Genomic DNA, 22,848 nt, shown 5'->3' on the forward strand with positions numbered 1-22,848 from the left:
GATTCACAGCACTCAGTCCCTCTGGCAGTCAGGATACTAATGAGAAGCCACTTGTGACTCCTTCCCATCGGTCTTGTGGTAAAAGAGGCCACATCACAGGACTGCAGTGTGTCTACCAGCCGAGGAGGGCCAAGGACTGCTGGCGACCACCAGAAGCTGGAAACAGGCCTGGAACAGATTCTCCCTGTCTCCCGAAGGAATCAACCTGCCAGCACCTTGATTCTGGACTTTGGCCTGAACTGTGAGAGAACACGTTTCTGCCTACCTAGTTTGTGGTAGACTGTTCAACAACCTCAGGAAACTTCCACAGCCGAAGCTCAGTGCCTGGTGGGGCACACCGTTGAATAGCATGGGCTCTAACTGTGACATTTCGGTCCCTCCATTGGGATCAGTGAGGGGGAGGTGAAGGGGCCCAGACTGGCTGTCAGAGAACCAAACCACCTAATTAACCCTTCCCATGCTTCCTTTTTCCTTCCCACGAGGTGCCAAGTTCTGTTTGAAACATCAAATGCACTTTAAAGGCTAAGCAGGGGGAATTCCCTGGCGGTCCAGTGGTTAGGACTCTGCACTTTCACCAGCAAGGGCCCAGGTTCAATCCCTGGTTAGGGAACTAAGACCTTGCAAGCCTTGCGGCACGGCCAAAAAAAAGAAAAAAAAATGCCCTGCATCTGTGACCGGTTTCTGTGCGCCTCCTTTGGCCTCCTTTTGGCCCACAGCTCTGGAGGACCTGGAGGAAGGAGTAGGGCACTGGGACCCATTCATCAGCTGCTGCTTATGAAACTGCACCTCTTCTAAGCCTCGCACCCCGTGAACCTGCAGCGGGTAAGGAAGGCTCGGGCAGTGCTGAGGAGGGGGCCAGGCCCACGGGAGCCCCAGCAGCCCAGTGCACGAGGAAAGGAGTTGCACTGGGTGGGCGGCGGAGGTCTTGTCTAAGACTGGTCCCCAGGAGGGAGCTGCTCCCCTGCTCCCAGGGAGCAGAAGAGTCTGAGTCCGCCCTCATGAGGGCACCGCGTCCTCCTCACCTGCAGCGTGCCTGCCATCACTCAGGAAGGCTGTTTCGGTAGCTTCTCTAGGACACAGCCAAGCTTCCACCTCTTCCCCAAAACCTCCTCTGCCCGGCACCTTAATACAGGCCTGAGAGCACGGCAGGAACCTGCAGGTATACCCTCCTCCAGGCCTCCCAGCCCTGCCTAGACTGGCAAACGGCTGGAATCCAGAAGCTGGAGTCGAGGATGGAGTTGTTTTTTGTCTGCGTTGGCTCTTCGTTGCGGCAACCGGGATCTTTTTGTTGCGGCGCTCGGGCTTCTCTCTAGTGGCGTGCGGGCTCCAGGGTGCGTAGGCTCTATAGTCTGCGGCACGCGGGCTCTAGTTGATGTGTGTGGGCTCTGTAGTTGCAGCGCACGGGCTCTCTAGTTGTGGCACGCAGGCTCAGCAGTTGCGGCGCGCAGGCTTAGTTGCCCCGCGGCATGTGGGATCTTAGTTCCCTGACCAGGAATCGAACCCACGTCCCCTGTATTGGAAGGTGGATTCTTTACGAATGGACCACCAGGGAAGTCCCCACTGAGGATAGAATTTATCACAGTTCCGATTTTAAACTAAAGGGCCTACGATGGAGAAAAGGGGGCAAGAGACCCCCTCAGAGTATGTGGTTTCCTCTAACAATTTCCTGTGCCACTCTTTCCACAGGAGGGGAGGCCCTGAAGTTCTACGTCACTGAGAAAAGGTGGAAGGTGGCTGGCAGGGTGTATCCGCTCACCGCTGTCCTCACACCGGGAGACTTTACGTGTGCGGGGCTCCTCAGGAGTTGCCTCGCCTCCAGCATGCCCTACAACCTAAGATCAGGAGTGTGGAGCTTCCAGAAAAGACAGAAGGAAGCCCAAGGGTTGAGGGTGGTGGGTGAAGCCACCCGAGAGGAGAGGAGCCCGTGGGGCCAAGAGACCCTCTCCTGGTCTACAGAGCCTTCTCGAAACACCCCGTCAGGAAACCACCTGTACGCCCAGGCACCATCACAGGCTGCCTCACAGCCCCTTCAAGGGATCAAGGGTCAGCACTCACTTTGCTGCCAGGTCGGAGATCATCTGGTCAAAGTCATGTCTGTGCTGCCATCCGTGACGGCTCTCAGTCTGGCCAGGGATCGAAGCCCTGAACTAAAACTCTCTCTGAGTCAGTCTACAAGTGCATCCTCCCATCATACAACCCTGCCCCTCACCAACTCTGACGCGCGCTCCCTGGAAGGCGCTATGTCTTCCTGTGTCTAGCTGATTTCACCGAGCAAACACTGCATGATCTACTTGATATGTGGAATCTAAACAAGTAAAACTTCCCTGGTGGCGCAGTGGTTACGAATCCGCCTGCCAATGCAGGGGACGTGGGTTCAAGCCCTGGTCCTAGAGGATCCCACATGCCGCGGAGCAACTAAGCCCGCGCGCCACAACTGCTGAAGCCCGTGTGCCCAGAGCCTGTGCTTCGCAACAAGAGAGGCCACTGCAGTCAGAGGCCCGCGCACCGCAATGAAGAGTGGCCCCCACTCGCTGCAACTAAAGAAAGCTGGTGCACAGCAACGAAGACCCAACGCAGCCAAAAATAAATGGATAAATAAATTAATAAAAACAAACTCTGTGGAGCTAAAACATAATTTAAATAAATAAATAAATAAAATTAAAAAGTCAAACTCATAGGAGCAGAGTAGCCAGGCCCAGGGAGTGGGGGAAATGGGGAGATGTTGGTCAAAGGGCACAAACTCAGTTACAGGATGAGTAAGTCCTAGAGACCTAATGTACAGCATGGTGACCACAGTTAGCAATAATGTATGATGTACCTGAAATCTGCTAAGAGAGTGGATCTCAAATGTTCTCATCACACACACACAATGGTAATTATGTGAGGTTGATAGGGATAGCGAAGGATAATTAAATGGTTAGTTTAGAAATCCCACTAGGGGATTAAAGAAAGGGAATTTTAAGAGTCTGGGAGACTCTTGTAAGCTAATGACACTCAAGAAAAGGATCCAGTAATCTAGCAACAATCTACTCTACCTTGAAGGAACACCAGGCACACTCAAGCCACAAACCCTGACAGCTAGGACACAAGACAATAGGGAACTCCCTGGCGGTCCAGTGGTTAGGGCTCTGCACTTTCACCGCTGAGGGCCCGGGGTTCAATCCCTGGTCGGGGAGCTAAGATCCCACAAGCCATGTGGCGTGGCCAAAAAAACAACAAAAAACCCACAAGACTATAGATATGGGGTCTATGTCTTGTTACATGAAATCGGGGAGTTAGTGGTCCTCGAAAAGTATCATTTCTGCATGTAGCCAAGACAGGACTTTGTATAGGTGAAAGGGTGAAGAAACTAGGTGAAAGGGGACATTATACCGAAACCTGAGATGAATTACCATATTTTAGTATATGTCACCACCCTAATATACATAGGATTTAAATAGCACCATGACGGTCTCAGACCATATAGGGTTAAAGGAGGGACTAATGATGTAAGCCTTGATGTCTACCCAAGAATGAGGAAAAAGGTGGTCTTCGCCCCTCCCCATTTTCTTTGATTATAAAAATGGAGCCCTCTTTGCTCTTGCGGCTGCGCCTTGCCTGCCCGCTTGTCTCTCTCACAACTGTCCTATGCTAATAAACTCACTCTTTGAATGCCACTTTACCTCACGCTGAATTCTTTCTGCATCAAAACAAAAGAACCTGGGGCTTCCCTGGTGGCGCAGTGGTTGAGAGTCCGCTTGCCGATGCAGGGGACGCGGGTTCGTGCCCCGGTCCGGGAAGATCCCACATGCCGCGGAGCGGCTGGGCCCGTGAGCCATGGCCGCTGAGCCTGCGCGTCTGGAGCCTGTGCTCCGCAACGGGAAAGGCCACAGCAATGAGAGGCCCACGTACCGCAAAAAAAAACAAAAAAACAAAAAAACAAAACTTATCTGCCCTTTGGCCTCCCCTCTCCCCACCGCACTGTGCATTGTGCATCTGCATTATGCATTGACCAAACCTCCCCCCTCAGCAGAAATACCTACTCAACCATAAACAGCAACACTCTCCTAGCATAAATAAGACAACTCCTTAAAAAATTACATTCCTTCTTGATCTTATAAAGGGTCACACGACCCACTGTGATGGTGCTCAAATCTGGAATTATGTAAACTGTCAATATTAAATCCTTTAATGTACAGCCCTCTGCCTCAAAAAACTTATATAAACTGTGTCTTGACTTCTAAAGGGTAGAACAGTTCTCAGAACTTTCTGAGATGCTCCTCCCAGGTTATTATCCTCAAATTTGGCTCGAATAAAAATTTCCAGGGACTTCCCTGGTGGCACAGTGGGTAAGACTCCATGCTCCCAATGCAGGGGGCCTGGGTTCGATACCTGGTCAGGGAACTAGATCCCTCCTGCATGCCACAACTAAGAGTTCACATGCCACAACTAAGGAGCCCGTCTGCCGCAACTAAGACCTGGCACAACCTAAATAAATATTTTTTAAGAATAAAATAAAAATTTCCAATTCTCTTTTAGATCAACTGATCAGTTTTTCGTCAACAGTGAATAACTGAATCTCATGTTACTGTCAACAAAAAATTAATCAGTGGTCAATCTAAGACATGGAAAATGTTACTCAAGCCAACCTGAGGGTTATAACCCAGGAGACAGTCTTTCAGGAAGTTCTGAGCACTGTTCTTCTTGTTAGAGGTCAAGGCACAGTTATATAAGTTTTTGAGACAAAGGCTTATACATCAAAGTAACATATTGACAGTTAACACAGTCCAACAAGGAGAGTAGTGGGTCATCGCGATTGCTTACAGGATTGAGAAAGGAATGTTATCTCCTAGGAGTTACTCTGCTGGTGCCAGGAGGAAATCGCTTTTTTTTTTCTCTTTGTCAAGTAGGCATTTCTGTATCCTCTTAGGGGATCTAGTTGATGTATAATGCAGATGCCCAATGCACAATAAAAGGGAGGGAGTAGTGGCTCAAATGGGCAGAGAGAGAATTTTGTTTTCCTTTTTCTATTTTGAGAATTTTATGTTTAAATATTTTCTTGTACTGCCTTAAAAACAATTTTATTTCATCATTATCCTCATGCAATCCTATGAGCATACTGTTTCATTCATTCCACTATTACTCTGCCAGGCCCCATGCTGTGGGGTAGCCAGCAGTGACCATGATACAGATACAAAGTCCCTTCTCTCATGGGCTTCACAGGGCTTTGAAGTAGGCAGAAAATAAGCCAACAAATATATACAATAATAATTGTAAAAAGTAATAAACAGAACCAAAATTAAAACAGTCAGGAGGTCAGAAGGGGGCGCACTCACACCCTAACACATAACTGAACCCAACAGGAAGAGATTCCTCTTCTTCCCTAGCAAGAGCTCAGCCAATGAGACTGTCAGGACTTAGCCAATAAAAAGCCACTAAACTTCAAACTCCCAATCCCTCCAATGGACTCTGTTTACTACGGTCCTCCCAATTTCCTTTTCTCCTCTTTACAGGAGCTCTCCTCTCCCTGCTGTGCTGGGACTTGCACCTGGCTTGCTATGGTTGCAGACCTGTTAACTGTATTTCTTTACTGATCTCGAATAAACCCACTTTTGCTGGAGAAATAACTGGCAGCCTATTTGTTTTAGGTCAACATAACAAACTCTGATAAGGCTAGAAAGAAAGTACAAAGTGCTCCGTACCAGGTGCTTTGCACGTCATCTATGTTTCTACTCACAAGGAAATCCTGAAACATCTGTTACAAGGAAACTGAAACACAGACAGAAGTACTCTGTCCGAGATCTCAGGTTCAAACCCAGATCTGCTTCACTCCAAACCCTAGGGTCACTTGGGTCCCCCCTTCCTTTGATTCCTAAAGAGGAAGTTAGTTACACTCTTGAGGCACAGACCAAAAGGCAACTAGAAGTTTGGAGGCATGAGTGTCAGACGTTTGAAACCCTTCCCTGGAGGAAGCATATTACCTGGACTTTGGGATAAGACTCAGGGGGAGGCATGGGACAGGTTAAGATTTCACTCTCCCAGGAAGGGAAAACCTGAGAATTTAGTCTACATTTGAAGCCAAAGAGAAGAGATGCTGACGCTGTTCCCTTCCTCTCTTCCAGGCTCCATGCTAAAACGCTCACATATACTATATCTTGTGAAGAATTTCACTGTTATCATCCCCATTTTACAGACGAGCACACTTGCAACCAAGGAGTACCCTTTGGGGCCCTCCCAGAACACACTTCCTCCCCATGTCCTCTGCCTACCTTCTGTCTGTAGAAAAACTTTAGCCTCCTGGGCCTTCCCCGAGTTCCAAAGAGGAAATTTAATCAGAGAAGTGAGAAAATGCAGAAAGGAAAACCGTCAAACAAGACAAAATAATAATAGTTTAGCCATTAAACAAAGTCAAGGCCCTTTAGTTCCTCCTCAGGGGCTACAGATAATATTCTGAGCCGCGTCCTTTGAGTTGTTTTGTACATACTGAAACCCTCACCAGATGGAGGCACGTAGACCCCAGACTGGTTGGAACCAGAAAGTTGATGATACTAACTCCCACCAACCAATGAGAAGAATGTCTAGAGCTGATCACACACCTCACAACCCCGCTCCCTCACCCTGTCTTTTTTTTTTTTTTTTTTTTTGCGGTACGCGGGCCTCTCACTGTTGTGGCTTCTCCCGTTGCGGAGCACAGGCTCGCTCGGGACGCGCAGGCCCAGCGGCCACGGCTCACGGGCCCAGCCGCTCTGCAGCATGTGGGATCCTCCCGGACCAGGGCACGAACTCTCAACCACTGCGCCACCAGGGAAGCCCCCTCACCCTGTCTTTAAAAACCTTTCCCTGGGAACTCTCTGGCAGTCCAGTTGTTAGGACTTGGAGCTTTCAGTGCCCTGGGCCCGGGTTCAATCGCTGGTCAGGGAACTAAGATCCCTCAAGCTGTGTGTCGTGGCCAAAACAAACAAATTAAAAAAAATAAAAGAATGACAGAGCCGTTGCAGGTATGACAAAAACTGGCTAGAACCGATTAGGCCCAAGATGGAGGAAGATTCAACTCCCAGAAGACCTTGAACCTCATTATACACTAACATATGCAAATGACATGCCCACAGGTGCCAGGACAGTTCTGAGGCTGACCAAAGGAGGCCAAAAAGTGGGCAAGGACCCAATTCCTGGAAATCCCCGCCCCTTCCCCTAAGTAGTTAGAATACTCCTCCCACTTGCCTAAGAAGTTACCCAGCCCATAAAAACTAACCACCCCGTATTTCCGGGCCACTCTCCCCTTTTGAGATGGATTGCATTCTGCTTATAGAGTGTATTTCTCTAAATAAATCCACTTCTTTCCTATCACTTTGTGTCTCATTGAATTCTTTCGGCAACCAGACAGAAAAAACCTGAGCCTCTGTAAGTCCTGATACCAGATGTGCGAGCTCAATGAAAAGACAGTGAGTTAGAGTCCCAGCCCCTGGGTTCCAGTCCCATCTGAGCTGTGCTGTTTCAGTTCGGTAACATACTGAGACTCCAAGCAATTGTCACGTGCTCACAAATGGCTCTGGTTCCTCTAAGCCACTATGATTAACTACATTTTATGTTCATTTTGGCTCACCCTGGGTCTGGAAAAAGCTCTGCACACAAGACAGCAGGACTGACGCTCAGTTCTCTGACCAAGGGATACTCACACGGAGCCTCATACCTGAAGACAGACGAGGAGGCGTTGGCAGGGAGCCAGGACTAAAACTCACATCCGCCTTGGCTTCATAATTTATGCCAAGGGGTAGGGGACACGGTCTGGGTAACCCAGGCTGAGTAGACGAGTGGTCCAGGCCTCCTTCTCCTGCTCCCGGGGTGACCCCCTTCCCGCCCGCTCCGCCTCGCGTACAACCAGCGTCCCCAGAGGCTAGTGAGCGCACGCGCAGAGCAGAAGATGCAGAGGGGCATCAGGTATCAGGTTCCGTGTCCGGGCACCCAGCAGCCCGCAGCCACGGCGCCCAACCAAGCCGCGAACGGCAGCATGTTGAGGGGTCGCAGCAGCGGCAGCCGCTGGCCACCAGCTCTAGCAAGGCGGCTAAAGGCGCGTGCGGCTACGGCCAAGTACAGGAGCGGCGCACACCGGCGCCACACTCGCGTTAGAGCGGAGGTACCGTGATTCTTCCCAGCACTTCCGGTGAATTCCCGGTGCCGCCAGGGCCAGCCGGAAATTGAAGGGCACAAAGTACCGAGCCGGCTGGGGCCGGAAAGTGGCTACGCAAGGCTCCACCATTAGAGGTCGGGGCCGGAAGGACAAGTAGGGCGTCGCCATGACGGGTTGGGCCTAAAGGGAACTGGGCAGCCTGTCTGCTCTGCGACCGGGAAAATACGAGGCAAGGAGGGCTGGGCTGGGCGCCGCCATGACAACCTGATACCGGAAAAGGCGGGGCTATCCTCCCTCATTGATCCTCCTCCGGCATCGGCCTCAGGATGTGAGTAGCGGGAGCCCCTACCCCGTAACTGCCCCCGTATTCTTTCTCTTCCCCAGTGATCTGGACTTAGGCCAGGACTCCGGGAAGAAGGATTGGCCACTCTGTTCCCTGGAGATCCCGAGCCTTAGGATTCAGCGCTGTCCTTCACGAGCCTCAGTTCGGCGCGGGTTCAGGCCCCGCCCTCTGAGCGTTTAGGCTCCGCCCCTCTTTCGGGTGATAACGGAGGACTTTCAGGTCCAGTCTCTCAACACCCCAAGCCTTGCCCCCCAAAACACCCGGTCTCGTCCCTCACCCTGCAACCCTGCGACTCCAGACTTCTCCCAGGACCTCTAGGACTCTTAGAGCCGTCCTTTTAGAGCTCCAGGTTCCTCCCCCTGGATCATCTGACTTTACCTTTTGGAACTTCCGGGTCTGTCGAGTATCTCAGATCTCACCTATAGGGCCCACAGACTTGTTCTTAGACACCACTGATCTCACGCTGGAGTTCCAGACCTTGTTCCCAAGAACTTGAAGAGCCTATTTGTAGGACCCTCCAGATTTACCCTAGAGCCCCAGCCTCACCCAGGGCTTCCAGATCATGCCCCTAGGACCCTGAGACCCACCCCAGGACCCCCAAACCTGCCCCAGGGCCTCAAGTCTCCCTTTCAGTACCCCTGTTTTCAGGTCTCATCTCTAAGACCCTTTGGTCAAGAGACCCTTCCCCAGGACCCAAGACCTCAACCCTTGGACCTCTAACCCTCACTTTTAGGGCCTTTGAACTCATTTAGGGCTCCCAGGTTCTCTCGGAAAACTCTAGGTGTTACTTCTAAGGCCCTAAGCCTTCTCTTCATGATTCCCAAGCCTAAACTGGGGGATGCCCAGACTCCCAGACCCTTCTTCCAGGACCTCCACAGCCTGCCTTGGAATAATCAGACCTTTTTTTCAGGACCTCCATTAACTCCCCAGAAGCTTCCAGCCTGCTCCACAGCCCCCAAGGCTCATGCCTTACCTCTCTACCTCCCTGGCCCTATCCCAGGACCCTTCAGACTCTGAGATTTCCCAAGACCCCATGGGGTGCCACCCCAGACTCAGATCAGAATTCCCTTTCTTGCCTACTGCCTGGAATTATCCTCAGACTGTCACGTCCCACAGGCAGGCGGCCCTGGAGATCACTGCTCGCTACTGTGGCCGGGAGCTGGAGCAGTATGGCCAGTGTGTGGCAGCCAAGCCTGAGTCATGGCAACGAGACTGTCACCACCTTAAGATGAGCATTGCTCAGTGCACGTCCGCCCAGTGAGTGTGGGCAAGTACGGGGCAGGTGGAGGGGGGTAGGCAGTGGGGTGGAAGTCTCCCCAGGCCTGAAATGCCCTGCCCCTGCAGCCCAGTCATCCGGCAGATCCGCCAGGCTTGTGCGGAGCCTTTTGAGGCCTTTGAGGAATGTCTTAGAAAGAACGAGGCAGCCGTGGGCAACTGTGCAGAACACGTGCGCCGTTTCCTGCAGTGTGCTGAGCAGGTGCAGCCGACACACACCTCCTCCACCGCAGAGGTAAGACAGCAGCTCAGCACTTCATCCCACCCCTTCATCTTTGTAGCTGCTCAGAGTAAAGACCTTGGAGTCAGCCTCAGCCCCACACAGACCTTTACCATGCATCCCGCTTCCAGAACATCAGCACGTGTTCCCCTCTTACCCATTCCATAGTCCCTGCTTTAGTCCAGCCATCTCCTCCCCCCCTCCACAGCCAGGGTACTTGCCCCAGCCTTCTCCCTAGTCTCCCTGAATCCCCTCTTACCTTGCCTCCATGCGGTGGCCAGAGAGAACATTTAGGAACTGAAAACTAGTCACATTACACCTTTGCTTAAAGCTCTTTGGTGACTCCTCATCCACACTGAGAACAAAACCCCAGGTTCCTGCTGCTTCTCTGTGTTCTTCCCCAGGCTGACCTGATCCACCTCCTCCCTTACCCACTCTCCCTTTCTCGTCCTCATTGCCTCTCAGCTGTATGGGCAATGGGGGTAAGGATGGAGCAAAAAAGTCTTACCTGTTTTTAATGTATACAGTACCTAAACAGATATACACTATATCTATGGTATTAAAGTGTCATGGATGGGTTCAATTTTAAAAAAATGTCTGAAAAGACTCCTTGGGGGGGCAATAATTTTTTTTAAAAAAAGGTTGAGAAATGCTGGTTTAGATGTTTATGTCTCTCCCACTGGCCTGCAAGCTCCAAAGGCAAAAGTCACATCTTTCACCAGCTCCCTCTCAAGCCCCTCCCATTTGCCCCTCTCTCGGTTCCTGGGGCCCCATCTTTTCTGTTCACACCCAGAAGAGAAGCCTTCTCTTGGACCTCCATGCTGTCAGTCTTACCTCATTCAGTCCGTTCTCTGTGAAGGTCCCAGAGTGATCCCAAAGGAACTCTGACTGTGTACTGCTTCATGGCTCGCATTGACCAGGCCAGGTCTACACCCCGGCACAGCCTCTCGGGCCCTGCAGGACATGGCCTCTGGCCCTGCCTCTACCCGACATCCACCTCAAGCTCTGTGTTTCCTGCCCCAGTGAACACGCAGCTACTCGAATGCCGGTCTCTCCTGCTGCCAGGCTTTTATCTCACTTTTCCTCTGCCTGGACTGCCCTTCCCATTCCATCTGGCTAATTCGTATCCCAGCTTCGATGTCACCTCCCCCAGAAAATCCCGTCATGGCCCGTCTCCATCCTCCCAAGATCCCTGAACTCCCTCCACTATGGCTTATACTTTACTGCCTTGTGTCTTCTTCCCTCCCATCGCCTGTTTCAGAGGAGTTCTTGCCTAAAGACTGGGGAAATGCCCTTCTACCAGGCCCTGTAGACATTGGGTTTTGTTTTTTTTTAATAAGGCACAGATAAGTGAAAGGTTCAGGTTCTAAGAGCAGACACCAGTGAGATGGACTTTTAATTCTTTTCAGAAAATATTCAGTAATGATTGCATACTGTTCACGCTAGTTTATTAATTATATTTTGGTGATACTTCTTTCAAGTTTTTTGAGCATCTGAGCAAAGACCCCACCTTCCTATCTTAGGGCCAGTTGCTCCGTCCCTCCCGGAATGAGCAACCAAGGCTCTCCCTGGTCTTCCTCGGGTCAGCCCTGCCCTGCCCTCTTGCTATTCTCTGTCTCCCCGCTGGTAGCCAAAGGAGCTTTTAAAAACGGAAATGGGGTCACATCTGTCCCCTTTAAAGCCTGTGGCTTTCCAGCGCACTCAGAGTCATTAACCCCGCTCCCCGGTCCCCCTGACTGCCCTCCCCTTCCCGGTAATGGCACCCCAGCTGCAGCTTTCCCTCTCCGATTGGGGGCAGTGAAATTCAGGCCTCCTCTCTTCTCTGGTCTCCAAAATGGCAAACACACAGGCTCATCTCGTAAAACACGGTATAAAGACATGTCACGTTAGCGCGGCTGACGGCGTGAAGTGCTGCTTGTACCTCCCGCTCCACACACCTCTGCCCTTCACCCCATGCAGTTTTCTTCATAGGATTTACCCGCTGACACGTTTTTGTTCATTTGTGTCTGTCCCTCCCTGGAGTCAGAGATGTGTGTCTGCTGCATCCACTGCTGCGTCCCTAGTACCTGTCACAGTGCTGGGCACACAGCAGGTGCTGTGTAAACCCAGCAGAATGCTGCCTTCCCTGCTCCCAGTGATGGCTCGCTGCACCCGAGGTCATCACCTGACACCCTCTCCCTCCAGGCTGTGAGCTCGGCAAGGGCAGCCTCTGCCGTGTCTACCTGATCTCGCCAGCAGTGGTCCCAGGGCCAGGCCCACAGAGGTGCTAGCAGATGTTGATGCGGCTTTTTTCTGCAGGCACAGCCACTTCCTGCCTCCTGAGGACCCTTCAGACCGTAGGAGAACTGGACATGAGCGACTGCGCTTGATGCCTCCACCCCTGAAGCATGGCCAGGTGGAGCCTGAGGGCTGTGGACATGGGCCTGGCTGCCCTGGACATCAAGGCTCACAATAAATAAAGACTCTACAGCCTTTGGCTCCTGCCTTCAGCGCCTGCGGGCCCTGTTCCCCAGCTTCACCTAGTGCGCCAAGGAGGGGCCTGGGGCCTGGGGCAAGCTGCTCTGTCTGTTCACCAGGGTTAAGGCGACCCCTCTTCCCCCTCAGCACTGCCAACATCCATTTCCTGTCCCTTGCCGCACAGATACGGAGAAGGGCTCCTTCTCACCTTAACTGTAGCATTTACAAGTCTTCATTGAGTGTTTCCTTGAGGCTTAGGGGGCAATAAATAACACACCTCCTTCCCTCCTGAGTTCAGAACCAGTTGAGCAATAGACATGGCCATGAGGCAATGCAGGTGAAAACACTGGCTTTTGTATGGAAAACAGCTGCATTGACGGATGTGGCTTGGAGTTTGCTGCACTGGACTTCTCCTCTGTCTTGGTTTGCATCCTTCCAGAGTCCAACCCGGAGGATTTGAGTGCAGGTAGTATCTGGGGGCATGATTCCAGGAATACTCGTAGGGAAGTGGAGAGGTGTGACAGAGACGAAGGCAGCCAATAAAAGGTGCATCATCAAGCCGGTCACTGCTGTGGGCAGCTGAGGCTCAGTCCCACCTGGGACTTCTGGGAGGCGGCACAGAACGTACCTCAGTTCCCCCATCCCAGGGGCAAGGAAGTTGGGGTGTATGTACACCAACTCCCCATCTGACACTGAGGGATGTTTTCATGGGCATTGACTGCCCTATGCGTGGCCGAGTGCCCTCCTGCCACCAAGAGAGGGCCCTGAGCAGAGAGCAGTGGGAAGTCACGTGAGCAGCCTTCAGCACACAGGAGAGGGTGCTGAGTGGATCGGGTAGGTACCAGCAGTGGCTGCTGCAGCTTCTTAATGTTTCTCTGCAGGATTACAGGCTCCGTGGGCACAGCTGGTTGATCGTCTTCCTGCAGGGGAGGTCCTAAGGTGCAGAGGGTAGACAGGCAAGTATGCAGAGAGCGAGCCCAGAGCCTGCACCCAGCTTCACCATTCAGATAAGTTGCTCTTCCCTGGAGCGTAATCCAGACTTACAGAAACTGGAAGTGACTGGTCAGCGCTGACCGGACTGGCCATTTGAAATCTAAGGCTTGTGCTCTGGCTTGGAAAAATGAGCTGGGAGCCTCTCCTGGGGATTTGACACCTAAAACAAAGGAACTTGTTGGTTGGCTTCGCAGCCAGGGCGGGAGTCCTATGCAGCCAGGGTTGCAGGGGCCTTTGGATGCCATGTGGCCCAAACAAGAAAACCCAGGTTGTGGAGAGAGGGTTGTGATCAGTTCCTGTGGTCCCTGATAGGGCTGCTTGGGTCCTGGTGGCTTTCTGTTCCCAGCTCCAGTTTCCTTGGGCTGTGGATTGAGCCCTCAGATTTCTGTGTATGTTTTCAGCCAACCTGTCTTTACTTGAGTAAGCTAGGGTGGGGTTCTCTCCACGTGACTGAAAGAAGTGATAAGAGCAGACAAAATGGAGGTGGAGACTACGTTTTAGAACATCCCTAACAGGCCTCTCTTCCACTAGGCTACACCAGCTTCCTTACATGGTGGGTCTCAGGGGTCCACGAGAGCAAAAATGGAAACAAAGTCACCGCGTTCACCACATTCTACTAGTTGAAGTAAGTCATGAGGCCAACCCAGACTACAGGCCCTGGAGACGCTGCCTCTTTCTTGGCGGGGAAGGGACTCCACCCCTTGACGGCGTTTGCCTGCAAAGAATTTTTGCCCATATTTACCCATAAAAACTTCATAGTTTCTATTCTTGCGTCTGTTTGGGTAAAATGTGTTTTTCTAAGAATTTTTCACATGATCTGAATTTTTAAATGGCCATCAATTGGTTCTTCATATTCTCATGTTATCTTAAGGTCCGTCAAACCTGTGACAAAGGCGCCTTTTTCATTTCTCTCTTTTCTTCTTTTGGCCGAGCCGTGTGGCTTGTGGGATCTTGGTTCCCACCTGGGCCCTCGGCAGTGAGGGTGTGGAGTCCTAACCACTGGACCGCCAGGGAATTCCCCCCGTTTTCATTTCTGACTTTGGTTATTTGTGTCCTCTTCCTTTTTTTCTTGATGAGTCTTGACAGGAGTTTATCAATATTATTAGTCTTTTCACAGAATCTGCTTTTGGCTTTGTTGGTGCTCTCTAGTTCATATATTTATTTTAATTTAAATCTCTTCTTTATTATTACCTTCTTTCCTTGGATTTAATTTTCTGTTTTCTACCTTTTTGAATGTTTAGCTCACTGATTTTCAGCCTTTTCCCTTTTCTAATATATGCACTGTTTCCCCAAAGCATGGCTATTTTGCTTTTTTCATTGATCTCAGATTATTTAGACGTTTAAAATTGTATTTTTAAATTTCTAAACATATGGGGATTTTTCTAGTTATCTTGCCTAATTGCAATTGGGCTGAGAACATATTTTATGTGATTTCAGTCTTTGGAAATCTGTTTCGACTTTCTGGCTTGGCATATGGTCAGTTGTTGTTCATGTGCCGTATGTGCTTGAATGCTTGGCTCGTGACGCATCATCGTAGCTTGGATTCCCCCACAAACAGACTTTGAGACAAGGGTTTGGGAGATGATCCCAGAAAGCACTGGTAGAGCTGTGGGAAGTGAGGCAGGGAAGGGAAGGCAGCACGTCAGAGGTGCATTTTCAAGCAAGGTATCACTGTGGGCAGCAGCTTCCTTCTCTGGGCAACTCTGGGAAGCAGTGGAAATAGGCTTCCCACTCTTGGGGTGAGGGCACTTGTACACCCTTCATTTGGTTGAGGGCTACTTAAGGGGATGGGTTTGTGGGGTCTTTTGTTTTTTTTAGTTTGGCCCGCGGGATTTTGGTTCCCTGGCCAGGGGTCGAACCCGTGCCCCCTGCAATGGAAGCGCAGAGTGTTAACCACTGGACCGCCAGGGGAGTCCCGAGGGGATGGACTTTTAATTCGCTGCCACTTCCCGCTGGCCACACACATCAGGCAGAGTGGGCTTTGGTGGAGAGGGATCTCTCCAGCAAAGGTCAGCCGCCTCGCCTGATTCACCCACTGGGTTCACGTCTGTGGCCGCCACCTGTGGCCACAGCTGCCATTGCTCCCGTCTGTCATGGCTGCCTCAGCAGCAGCCAGCGTCATCCTGACCACCTTCGCTGCCTGTCACTACTGATGCCATCACCACATCCCACCATAGCCACCGTTGGTGGAGGTATTGAAATGACAAGAATGCCTTCAAAATGCTGACTCCGTTCGCAAAGAATGGCTGCATTCAACCCAGGAGGCCAGTGAGAAGTGGTGGGCGTGAAGGCGGGGGGAAGCCCAGGGAAGTGTGTGGGGAGGGACGGACGGCAGTGTTGGGGGGACGCGTGTGCACGCTGAAGGGGCTGAGTGAGCGGATAACGCTCAGGGTTCTGAGGAGGCAGAGTTCCAGTCAAGGCTTCAGAACCGCAGAGTTTGGCTCGGGCGGCAGATGGGCTTGGGCGGCTCCTTGGTGGGTGGTGGCGGTGGCCTGGCGGTTCCTCCTGGCCCTGTTAATGTCGGGGCCAGGCCCGGGGAAGATGGTGCCCTAGAGCCTAGCCTCGCTGGGGTAGGGACGGGAGGGGACGCGGTGGGGACCGGCCATGTCGGAGGTGACCCGAAGTCTGCCGCAGCGCTGGGGTGCCAGCTTTGGGAGAGGCTCCGACTTCGACTCTTGGGGCCAGCTGGTGGAGGCGATAGAGGAGCATCAGATATTAGCAAGACACCTACAAAAAGAGGCCCAAGCTCAGCACAGCAATTCTGAATTCACCGAAGAACAAAAGAAAACCATAGGCAAATGGCGACATGCTTGGAATTACGAAGTGCAGCTTTACAGCCCACATGGTCCCAAGAAGAATTTAAACTGGAGGATCTGAAGAAGCTAGAACCAATCCTAAAGAATGTTCTTACATATAATAAAGAATTCCCATTTGCTGTTCAGCCTGTCCCCTTAAGAGTTTTAGCACCTGGTGAAGAAGAGAATTTGGAATTTGAAGAAGAGGGTGGTGCTAGAGCAGGGTCTCCTGATGCCTTTCCTGCTAAGAGTTCCCCGTACTTTATTACCAAGGTTGCCGTCAGAACCAGGAGTGACGTTACTCATCATCAGAATTGAGAAAATTGGCCTGAAAGATGCTGGGCGACGCATTGATCCCTATGTCACGGTTAGCGTAAAAGATCTGAATGGCGTGGATTTAACTCCTGTGCAAGAGACTCCAGTGGCTTCAAGAGAAGAAGATATGTATGTTCATTTTAATGTGGACGTGGAGCTCCAGAAGCATGTTGAAAAATTAACCAAAGGTGCAGCTATTTTCTTTGAATTCAAACACTATAAGCCCCAAAAAAAGGTTTACCAGCACCAAGTGTTTTGCTTTCATGGAGAAGTATGAAATTAAACCTGGGCCAATTGTAATAGAACTATACAAGAAACCCACTGACTTTAAAAGAAAGAAATTGCAATTGCTGACCAAGAAACCACTTTATCTTCATCTGCATCAAACTTTGCCCAAGGAATGATCGTGACATGAATACCCTGGAACTTCTGTGAATCTTACCACTCAGTAGAAACCATCCTAGCTCTGTGTAGCCTATTCACCCTTCAACAGGCAGGAAGCAAGCCATACCCAGGCCAGCAGGACAGAGCGAGTCCATTACCCAGCTGTAGCCCAGAATTCAAAGTCCAGCACGTCACTGATGGAAAAGACTCCTTTGGATACAGGCTTATTGTAGATCTTGAAACATTTTCACTTTTCTATTAATTGTGCAATGAATAGCCTCTTTTCTAATGTGCCACTACTCCTGCCCTGCTTCCTGGAACGACACTGTTGTGGGTGGAATGTGCTCACCTGCACACTTAATACAGCAATAAGAGTGTGCTGGAGTTTACACACCTGTCCACTTCCGCTCCAATATGCTCTTCGGTTTTTCGAGTTAATGTCAAACTTTGGGTTGATGTGGCTAGGATAGTATGAAACTGTCTTTGAGAGGAATTGGACCAATTATGCTGCCCAAGGTCAGTCTGGAAATTTATAGGCTGCTCCTCGGAGACGGCCTTGATTCACCCTGATCTCATGGTTCTCCTGCTTAGAAATAGTGTGTCTTGGCCAAATCAGCATCCCATATGGGCGTGTTCACAGGTTGTAGCTGTGATTTTTCCAGATGACCAGATCGTTTTTCTGAAAGATCATTTTTTTGTTTGTTTGTTTTGTTTTGTTTGTGGTACGCGGGCCTTTCACTGTTGTGGCCTCTCCCGTTGCGGAGCACAGGCTCCGGATGCGCAGGCTCAGCGGCCATGGCTCACGGGCCCAGCCGCTCCGCTGCATGTGGGATCTTCCCGGACCGGGGCACGAACCCGTGTCCCCTGCATCGGCAGGCGGACTCTCAACCACTGCGCCACCAGGGAAGCCCCTGAAAGAGCATATTTTTAGTCATGTTGATTAGCTTCTTTCTACACCACATCGTTACTCTTTCTGATAGTGATTCTGGGGTTAATGATGGAATAATTACGAATTCTTGGTGGGTTTATAATGTCTTCTAAATCATGTAATCTAAAAATAATTTTATTTTTAGATTGTTAGTCAGATGCTAACAAGATACTGCAGGAATAACTGCTGTTTTTCGGACAACTGATTGTGAAACCTTAAAACCTGCCTACCTCTTCTTATAGTGGTGAGTACGCAAATCTGGAGATATTCTGTTTTTTTTTAATATAGGTAGATAGGATTGCCATTTATTTCCTATGTAGATATATTGCCATTCACATATGGAAATATGCAGGTCATGAGCTTTTTATAATTTGACTATTTACATTGTTTCAACTTGATAATGGGGCATAAATAAAACTTTCATAGTACACACGAGGTGGATACTTGATACACAGAACATTAAGATTTGGGGTGGGCATTCTGTGGGTTAGGTGTGGAGCCCACATATTTAATATTCACTATTTTAAATGACCAGTGCTAGCATGAGGGGAACGCAGTGCCAGTACTTGGCCTATTTTTAAACTAGTGTAATAGGCCTGGTCATACCGTTCAGTATGTTTGCTTTTTAAAGTAAGTAACCACAGTCAAGTTCTAGCCCTTGCACTTCAAGAGATCTAGTCTCCACTTTCAGTTGTCTGTTAGGTCAGTTCTGTTTACTATGATGGATGTTAAAAAACTATATGAGCCTGAAGAATTCTCAACCAAATTCAGTCTTGCCTCTCTCTTGATTAGCTTAATTCCAAAACAATTCCATCCGCAGTAGCTTGAGGGGATGAGGAATTTGCCTTAATAAGTTACTTTGTTGTTCACTCAACTCTTAGACTGTGAGGTGTCAGCCCCCCCGCCCCCCGCCGCCGACCCCCAGACTGTAAGCTCCCCAGGGGGCAAGAACCACATGTTCGCCACATCACGTACATTTTCTGAGGTGCTTGGCAGCGCTCTGTACCCTGTGGAGTACTCGGTACCTTCTGTTTGATGTTGCTGACAAGACCTAAAACTAATCCCTTAAAAAACCTACCATTTGGGTTTCCCTGGTGGCGCAGTGGTTGAGAATCTGCCTGCCAATGCAGGGGACACGGGTTCGAGCCTTGGTCTGGGAGGATCCCACATGCCGCGGAGCAACTAGGCCTGTGAGCCACAACTACTGAGCACGCGCGTCTGGAGCCTGTGCTCCGCAACGGGAGAGGCCACGACAGTGAGAGGCCCGCGCACCGCGATGAAGCATGGCCCCCGCTTGCCGCAACTAGAGAAACCCTCGCACAGAAACGAAGACCCAACACAGCCAAAAATTAATTAATTAATTAATTTAAAAAAATAGTAGTACTTAAAAAGAACCTACCATTAAAATATAGCAAAACTGGAAGAAAAAAAAAAAAGCCAGTCAAAGGTGTGTGGAGGTCAGGAGGCGGGGTATGTGAACCAGAAAGCAGAGTCTTCGAGGGTCATCATTTTCACCTTTGATGGCTGGACTGAGGATTTTGTGTTTGTCACTGAACATACTGACTTTGATGATAAAGATTATCACTATATTAATGGTAAGAAATATTTCAGTCAGCACTTACCTTCAAAGGGTAAGCACCTCATTTATACCATCAAAAACTTTCAGGCAGAATGTGTGCAAATAGAAGTCAGATCTCTAAAGAAATTAATAATCTTGAAAGAAAGTAAGCTAGCTTTTACCATAAAGTGTGTTGCTTTTCAAAAGTCCTGCTGCCACACCCTAGACCAATTAAATCAGAATCTCCTGGGATAAGACCCACCCAGACATGGGTATTTTTTTTTAAATACCGATTTTAAATTTTATTTCAATATGCAGCCAAGAACCACCGCCCTGGCGGAATTCCTCATTTTTGGTTGACTGCGTTTTGTAATATTAACTTGTTTGGAAATAAAGTTCTGAAAGTTGTTGACCCTATTTCTGAAGCCCCTGATGATCTAGAATTTACAGAGTCTGGGAGCCTGTGAGTGTCACAATAGTATTTCTAACCCCATGAATATTTACCAGTGAGGTGGGGACATACGAAACAAGGTCAGATCCAAGTAATTTACAACCTTTCCTCCTTCTCTGATGGGCCAGAAATTATGGGATGCAAGGTGTGTCAGTTCAACTGGACAGAAGGAAAGGGTGTCACTCTAAAAAGCATTAAGCAGCAAAAATGTCAAGGACATGGACAAGTTTGTGCAATAAGGGGACCTGCCCTCCTGAGTCTTCCAAGGCCAGAGGCCTGGACACTGCTGCTGGGACTGTGCTGGCTGCAGAGCATGTCCAAAGTCAAATCTCTTACTTCCCCAGAGAAGACATTGAAGATAACACGGTGACCTCGATGCAGCAGTGTGAGGTGCTGGCGAGAAAAAGGGGGGAAACGCAAATCGGTAAAATGGAGAAAGAGAACAACTCCAAAGATTCTGTACCCAGCAGAGCGTGAGCCCCAGGGAACCAAGTCCAGGGAAGCATATTTACATATGTTCTTAAGACACGTAAAGGCAAGACTTTAAAAAAGAAGACGGCAAATAAAATAGTACTAATTTAAATGGATATAACCTATACAGAATAAAAATGACAATGACCTGTTTCTTCCTGTCTGATGATACAGTAACATAGTTTTGCTTTTTCTGTTTCCTTTTCCAGTAATAATTCTCTAAAGTGCCTGCAGTCTTTAGGATGTCTTATTTTCTTTCATTTAGTGGTAAAACTGAGAATCCTAATGATTCCGTGTTCAGTGCTTTTGTTGAGAGAATGTTTAGCTCGATGTCATCACGTTGGCCTGACACCAGGAATCAGTGTGATGTGTGCCTTCTGAGAGTAGAACTTCAAGGCAAAGTGAATTTTTTACATAATAGAGTAAAAGTGATAAAGTAAAACAAAACAAACAAAAAATCCTCATTTAATTCTCCTTTACATTTCGAGAAAAGGAAAAGTGACCAAAATGCACATTATAAAAGCCTCAATATCACAGGTAAGTAAATCACATCTCTTTTTAGCAAAATGTGTCCAGGACACTTAGCAAGTAAGATCTTTCCGTTTTCTTTGGTAAGGAGCTTATATGCTGAATGGGATTTGTCAAAATTTACATTTGCACTCTCTGCTGAATATGCAGATAAATAAGCAAAGTCTAGTTTGTATTTGTGTAAGAGATCAGCAATTTTTTTGTTTTATGTCTTCTGCAACTTCAAGGCAACCTTCATAGAAATTAAGAAATGATGTGAAGCTCCAGTTTTCATTGAAAAAGTACCTAAGAGCTAGGGGAAACATTTGTTGTGGCTGCCATGCCTCAGTTGAGTCACTGTAGAAAGTATGATCATTGGTGAGATACGACGGAGTCAGTTTCGCACTGTAAGGGGCCAACACATCTGTTACGCTCTAGAGTCTACCCTTCTGTTGGCCCACAAGACATTTTAGTTGCAATATCTGAATGAGGAAATGTAATTCTACTCGGTTTCATAGCGCGGTCAAGGGAACAGTACGCTGATCGTACATGTTTGTGTCGATTCAATGGCTGCTGTTTTCAGCTGAGCTTTGGTGTCTTTTGGGGAGACAAACAAGCAAACGAACACACTGGCTTTTTTTTTAATATATAAATTTATTTTATTATTTATTTATTTATTTTTGGGTCTTTGTTGCTGTGCGTGGGCTTTCTCTAGTTGCGGTGAGCTGGGGGCTACTCTTCGTTGTGGTGTGCGGGCTTCTCGTTGCAGTGGTTTCACTTGTTGCAGAGCATGGGCTCTAGGCTCATGGGCTTCAGTAGTTGTGGCACGCAAGCTCATTAGTTGTGGCTCGTGGGCTCTAGAGCGCAGGCTCAGTAGTTGTGGCGCGCCGGCTTAGTTGCTCTGCGGCGTGTAGGATCTTCCCGGACCAGGGCTCGAACCTGTGTCCCCTGCATTGGCAAGCAGATTCTTAACCACTGCGCCACCAGGGAAGTCCCAACACACTGGCTTTTGGTAGATTTAGAAGTACTTGCCTGTCTCATCCTGAACTTGTGAGGTTCAATCTCCACATGTGCTTTCATATACTCTTTTCCACCATGTGCAATCCCCAGTTTTTTCCTGCATAGTGTGCAGTATGATATATTTTGGTTACTTACTTTCCTAATCCAGTTATATATGTTCTTCCATTTGTCATTAAAATAACATAAACATTTAGTCTGTGTTTTATGTGCTATCTGGGTCATGCTGGCATTGGTACTACAATTATTCTCATTTTCATTATCTGAACTCCTAGAAAACAAAGTCACGATATTCACAATGTTAAATATTAAACTGTCACTGTCCCAGTCCAAAGTACAACAGTGAATCCACAGAGACAGAGTATTAACATACAACTACAATGTACTTGTTACACATTTAAGTTGCATCATTCAGAGTGATGCAGCGATGGAGGATTCAATACTCTGAGTCAAATTATACATTGGGAGGAAAACAACAACAACAATGGCAGGGAATTCCCTGCAGTCCAGTGGTTAGGACTTTGCGCTTCCACTGCAGGGGGCCCGGGTTCGATCCCTGGTCAGGGAACTAAGATTCCGCAAGCCGTGCTGTGTGGCCAAAAAAAAAAAAGGCAGGTGGTTAACTCCTGAAATTTAATCTCCACTCAGACTTCTCTGCCAAACTCCAGATTTGCATATCAATTGCCTACTCGACTTTTTTTTTTTTTTTTTAATTACTACACTTACTTTATTTTATTTAGTTATTTATTTTTTGGCTGCAGTGGGTCTTCGTTGCTGCTCACGGGCTTTCTCTAGTTGCGGTGAGCAGGGGCTACTCTTCATTGAGGTTCGCAGGCTTCTCATTGCGGTGGCTTCTCTTGTGGAGCACGGGCTCTAGGAACCCATGGGCTTCAGTAGTTGCAGCACATGGGCTCAGTAGTTGTGGCTCGCGGGCTCTAGAGCGCAGGCTCAGTAGATGGGGCGCACCAGGTTAGTTGTTCCGTGGCATGTTGAATCTTCCCGTACCAGGGCTCGAACCCGTGTCCCC

General features: G+C 49.1%; 1 protein-coding gene and 1 pseudogene across 1 annotated transcript; both read left to right on the forward strand.

The window, feature by feature from the left end:
- Positions 1–8,008: 8,008 nt before the first annotated feature.
- CHCHD5 (coiled-coil-helix-coiled-coil-helix domain containing 5) lies at positions 8,009–12,414 on the forward strand. The gene is made up of 4 exons (XM_067704400.1): positions 8,009–8,435; positions 9,567–9,707; positions 9,795–9,960; positions 12,244–12,414. Coding segments are annotated over exons 1-4 (333 nt in total). The 5' UTR covers positions 8,009–8,433; the 3' UTR covers positions 12,268–12,414.
- A 2,186-nt stretch (positions 12,415–14,600) lies between these two features.
- On the forward strand, positions 14,601–20,493 carry LOC137205951 (axin interactor, dorsalization-associated protein pseudogene; annotated as a pseudogene).
- Positions 20,494–22,848: the final 2,355 nt, after the last annotated feature.

Source organism: Pseudorca crassidens, chromosome 14, assembly GCF_039906515.1.
Source record: "Pseudorca crassidens isolate mPseCra1 chromosome 14, mPseCra1.hap1, whole genome shotgun sequence".
Taxonomy (NCBI): Eukaryota; Metazoa; Chordata; class Mammalia; order Artiodactyla; family Delphinidae; genus Pseudorca; species Pseudorca crassidens.

What these genes read in the sequence shown, in the direction of transcription:
- CHCHD5 (XM_067704400.1), top strand. An exon ending in GCTCAGTGCACGTCCGCCCA is followed by an intron (nt 9,708 to 9,794) that starts GTGAGTGTGGGC and finishes CTGCCCCTGCAG; the next exon opens with CCCAGTCATCCGGCAGATCC. An exon ending in ACACCTCCTCCACCGCAGAG is followed by an intron (nt 9,961 to 12,243) that starts GTAAGACAGCAG and finishes TTTTTTCTGCAG; the next exon opens with GCACAGCCACTTCCTGCCTC.